At 48.7% G+C, this 5,529-nt stretch overlaps 1 protein-coding gene across 1 annotated transcript in view; it reads right to left on the minus strand.

Moving 5' to 3' along the window:
• The window catches only part of RNF122 (ring finger protein 122), a 25,261-nt gene that overhangs the window by 8,913 nt on the left and 10,819 nt on the right, over window positions 1–5,529 (minus strand). Inside the window, exon 2 of the mRNA XM_019514512.1 lies at window positions 733–889. Within this exon, the coding sequence (XP_019370057.1) occupies window positions 733–889 (157 nt within the window). The remainder of the gene's footprint in view (window positions 1–732; window positions 890–5,529) is intronic.

A 5,529-nucleotide genomic window follows, 5' to 3' on the forward strand; every position in this document is an offset into this window, starting at 1 on the left:
TGTGGGGGGGGGGACACAAGGAGGGGATGGTCATTTCTTAAGGCGTCACCCCATCAAAATGCTTTGTAGTAGTATGCTTTGTTAAGGCTGCCCCCTTAAAGGGCACAGAGAGCAGTATGCTTTGTTAAGGCTGCCCCCTTAAAGGGCACAGACAGCAGCAGACCTAGTGCCTGACCCATCTTTTTCTGTTTTGCTTTTTGCAAAAGCCTAGAAGAGCAATGGAGCTCCCTCTATAAGCTGTCATGCTCCGTAAAAAAAAAAGAAATAGCAGCACTACCAGCTGGGAATCATTACTGACCCTTACAGTAATGAATGAGTGTGTGTGCACGCGATGGAGGATGAGTGGTAAGGAAACATGAAAAGCATTTTTATAGCCAAGCAAAGTGAGAGAGAGAAGCACACCTCTCCGACTCCATGAATTGGACCTTTCTAGGGGCAGAGATTAGCAAGGGTAAAATAAGGCTAAGTCAGCTGGCAGCAGCGACAGGGGAATCACAACTTACAGAAGTTCTGCTCAAAGCCCCACCACTTCCTAGAGTCGTGCGGGGCTGCACAACTCAGTTTTTCTTTAAAATAAGAATTTCCAGCCAATCAAACTGGTGCTAATGTCTTCAGGCCACCCAAAAGACAGCGGTGAGGGTGATACTTCTCCAGGAAGCACCAGAGGATAAATGGGCTCCCTGCACCCTCCTGCAATGAGTGTGTGCAGAGCTCAGCAGTTCCCCAGCTCACCTGATGAAGTAGCAGCAGAAGATGAGGCTGAGCACAAAGACGAAGATGCCAGTGCCGAAAATGACCATGTAGATGTTCAGAGGCAGGTCCTGGAAGGTGATCGGAGGCATTGTGCACGATTTATTGGTATAAATCAGCCCCAAACTGCAGAAGCATCCTTTCGGGGAGAGAGAGAAACAGCCTTTACCATCAAGAAAAGGATGCGGAAGAGACGAGGGAGGCAAAGAACACTTACCCTTCACTGCAGCATGCACGAGGGAAATAAATACACCTTAATCTTCATTTTGGGGTACAGACTTTATGGGGGGGAAGGTGCAATTGCTGTCCTCTTGTCACATGTTGGGTCCTTCACTGGGTCTGATACATGGAGGACCTAACCCTGATACCCAGCTACAACTCAGTCTGCAGAGACTTGTGCATCGGTCTTTGGCGCTCTCCCTTCACATCTCTCTGGTGTACGAGGTATCTCATCACTGAGATGAATACCCTGTTTGTGGGAAGGACAGGCCTAATTCTCCCTCTAGCCCTTGAGCAGCTATTCCCTTGACTTTCCCTTCACTGCATCATAAAGTGTAGCTAGGCAGAGAAAAGTGACTCTAAAATTCGCCTCTGCTCCCCTGGCATCTCTCTGCATCCTGTTAGTCTCTAGTCCCATCTGCTCTCTTCACGGCTCTTTCTCCCATTAGCTCCAACCCAGATACAGGAGAGCAAACTAGTGTCTGTTCTGCTCCACTGCAACCTCTAAAGAACCGCCCATGCCAACGCATGGCAGACTCTTCGCCGGAGGCGCAGAATTGATATTTCGATCCTCAATGGACTTTGCAATGTGGGCAGAACATAAAACCAAGCATCATCTCACGGCCTGTAAATGAAAGAGTCCTGCCCTGAAGTTGTCCGAGAAAGAAACGCACAGCCCTGCTGTATCCTTTTTACAGCTGGTTGTAAGATGATTACTACACCTTAGGCACAATACCTCCATCTCAATGAGAACATCCCATAAGAGATGTGAAGCCTGGCAGGGGTTGTTGGGGACTACCCAAAGAAAGACACCTTTTTTCCTACCGCTCCTGGATTCTCAGCCCAGCACTGTTGTCAGCACTTCCCACGTCCACCTCTGAGCTTCAGGGGCAGTGATCCGAGTCCCGGGAGTTGCCTTGTGCGATCCATCGTACCTGCCATAAATTCCCAGTGTCCTGTCCTGAGCCTCAGCTGACATCCCTGATTCTGCTCAATTGTTTAATGGGGATTTGCTTCCATTTCAGCTGTTGATGTCAAACCCTTTTTTAGATGGGATAAACTTCTAAGACCCACACCTTGTATTAGCCCAGCTTCCCCTAGATCCAGGCAGGAGTTACTTCGATCAGTACAAATGATCAAATTGTACTATGGCAGCGCCTGGAGACTCCAGTCACAGACCTGGCCCTAATGTTGCCTAAACACAGAACAAAACCACAAGCCATGCCCTAAACACCTCCCCCAGTAAGCAGCTTCTTCACTCCACAGCACTACGGCTTCACACTAACGCACCTGCATGGATAGCTGGGATAGAGGCAAACCTCTGCCACATCAACAGTGTAGATACTACATGGTATGCTTGCAGCACAGCAAATTTTTTTCTTTGGTTATAGGTGCAGATCTCCCAAGGGCATGCCGACCATAATGCCCCCGGGCCTGGTTTTATTAAACCAATCATTCCAGCAATCCAGGCACTCAGAACAAAAACAGGCACGTGCTCCTTATCTCCACAGAAATGTAGCGTGCTGAGATGGAAGATTTATGGAAGGACAGAGTAATGCTTGAAAAACAGGGACAGTTGGTGTGTCATCACAGCACTGTGCTAGCATACCAGCGCCAGAAACAGAGACTGATGAGCTTCTTCGGAGCTCCTGGGGAATGGATGAATTCCCACTCTCAGCCCTGGAGCGCTGAGTGCACCTGACTTGAAACACATGGTAGTCAATGAGAGCCTTTCAGCTGACTGCAGGGTACTTTGGATCAGGCCTAAAACGCTCAAGTGCACAGGGGCAAACTCACCGCTGCCCTCCTCTAGCTCATCCCACATGCTAGACGTTTTACATTTCTACCCACAGGCTTATTCTCTTCTGCTGAGGATGCTCGCAGGATCCACAAGAGGTGCATCTGACTCAGGCCAACATCAACACAGCTCCTATTCCAGAGACAGCAGCACAGGAGTCCTAAGTGGGAGCAGAAGATGCTGGGAGGTGGGTAATGGCGCAGGAAGAATGTAAACCCAACGATGTGAAGGAGAGACAGGAAAAAACCTGTCGCAACAGACAGAACGCAGGGGAAACGGCAAAGCCGGTGTAAAGCAGCTCAGTTGGAAGCTGATGCAAAGCAAGACCCCGCCATTTGAAAGCCCTCTCTTTGTATGTCTGAACACAGCACTGACTCCATGCAAACGGGAACCTTGCCTTCACTTCCAGATCTCTGCGTCTCTGAACTGAGGCCCCATCTGCGTGCTGGAGCGCCTCTTCCTCCTGCCTTCCCACTCCAGCGCCTGCTCTGCTGAATCTCATTTAAACCCTCCTAGAGAAACACTTAAGGTTTTAATTACAGGCAGCTCAGTCCCATTTTTCCTCCTGCCTCTGGCAAGAGGGCAACATTTCCTCTCTACCACAGAGCTAGGAATGACCATGCCATCTTATTTCTGATCCCGGGAGGGCAGCTGAGGGGGCACGGAGGAGCTGTGATAGCTGTTCGCAGAGAGCAGCAGTGCATCTTCCCGGGGTAAGGTAGGAACTGCGAGCAGGGAGGGGACTGCAACTACAAGGGAACTGGGAGCCTGGAGAATGGTGTACGATCCTGGTGTCCTTGATGCCAATGGTAAAATTCACTTCAGCAGAGCCGAGATTTTACACTGACTCACTGTGGGAACCTAAGGAGGTCGTTGCGTCTTGCTTTGGTTTCAGCTGTTACTGAGCAGGGATAATGAGACATCTGTACTGGCAGAAAGGCATTGTTGGGATGAAGAAATCAGCATCTCTAACTGGTTGGAAGGTCCTTGGATGAAAGATGCTGTCTACAATGTCCGCTCCTCCTATTCTGCATCCCCAGACTTCCCTATATAAGGCAAATCTAACATTTTTGGAGCACTACAGGTATATCCAGAGCTTTATAAACACATGTAGAAATGGCTCCTGTCCCAGAGATCATGCGGTCTAAAGGCCACATTTTCACACTGCTACTACGCAAGGGTCGGACTCAAGGACTGCACCTGGGTTTAAAAGCAGGAGGGATAATTATACATCCAGTACTAAAATTTGTAGTTCTACAAGCCAAAATAAGCAGTGTCAGACCTCATGCTTCAGGGTGCAAACTGATTTCTCTGGGGGTCAAGACCGAAACTTCCTGTACCATTCCTACCGTGGACTGTACTGCAAACCGAGTGCCTTACAGGGCAAGTTTTGGGGGGCGCTATTTTGAAGCTTTAAGTAATTGTCAGACCTGATGGAGCACTGCCGGGTATGGCAGGAGACAGGGTACTTAGCTATATGCATCAGTGCTCTGTCCTTATGTGGCAGAGAGGGAATACAGGCTAATATAAAGTGGTGGTCTTTTCCCGTACAATAGGATATGGGGCAGCTCCATCCATCTCTTGTGTTTCAGTCTATCTCGTATCTTTGCCTACTTTCTTTTGGACCAAATCGATCTGTGGTCTCTGCAGACCTTTCCCTAGAAGAACAAGCCAAAATGCCCACAGTCCTATACCCCAGGGCATCAGAGGCAGGAAAAGACAATAGAGAGAAGTGGTCTCTTTTCTCTGCTGTGATGGAAACTAATCAGAAATGATCAAAACTTGACTAAATCAGCCACTTAAAAAAAACCCAACCCCAAATGACATAATAGTGGTATGTCATTTGGAACTCAGGCGTGAAAGCAGCTGTTACAGGATACAGGAGGGCCCATTAGAAGTCAGCCAAAAAAAGAGTGGTGACTAATAATGATAACTGACGATAAATACACGAGAAAGAGGATGACAAATAGAAGTCCGCAGCCGAGCTCAGTTCAATTTTGAAGCCGAGCAAGATGCTCAGAACCTGCTGGGAAGTGCCAGCTATTAGACCCAGGCAGGAGCTCAGCAGCAAGGTTTTCACACGCGCATACAAAATTGCCACCCAATTACACAGAGAAAGGGAATGTGAAGTGGCTCTCTGGGAACATGCTGGGTGCTTGCTGTGCGCTTCTGTTACGCTTTCAGATGCAGCATCGATCTGGGTGGTAGGACAGGCTGAGGCCTGTAAGTACCAGAGAGGAAGGGTGGCATTATAGTTAAGCCAGTGGGATAGAGAGCAGTAGGTTCAATTCCCAGCTCTGTTTTTGACTTGATGCATGACCTTGGGCAATGCAAGGCACCTCAGGCCTGGTTTTCCAAGGCACTCAGCTCTTGCCATCAATATCCAGCCATTTTTCCAAAGAGCCTGACTCTAGCCAGGTGTTTGAGAGCAAAAACGCTCCATTCGTGGTATCGCTTGCCCTGAATTGTTGCAAGGAGGGACTCTCAAGAGGGTTTTGTCCCTGGACAACCTAAATCTCCTCCTTACAAGCTGGGGGTAGTTGCAAGGAATCTAATTATCACTGATCGTCTAAAATGACCGAGGCTTGAGAGCAAGCCTCTTGGGCTCTTAACTGACCACTCATCTATAGGCAGTGGAAAATCCCCTCAGTTGGTGCTTGTGAGCCTTGTACTGCTAAGGAGAGAGGAAAGAGCTGACTTCTTTAACTTGACTGCTTTCATGTGAAGGTTGTTTGTTAACCTCCAGGGTTCCCATAGGAGAC

This window comes from Gavialis gangeticus, unplaced genomic scaffold, assembly GCF_001723915.1.
Source record: "Gavialis gangeticus isolate Ggan-Ray unplaced genomic scaffold, GavGan_comp1, whole genome shotgun sequence".
NCBI lineage: Eukaryota > Metazoa > Chordata > Crocodylia > Gavialidae > Gavialis > Gavialis gangeticus.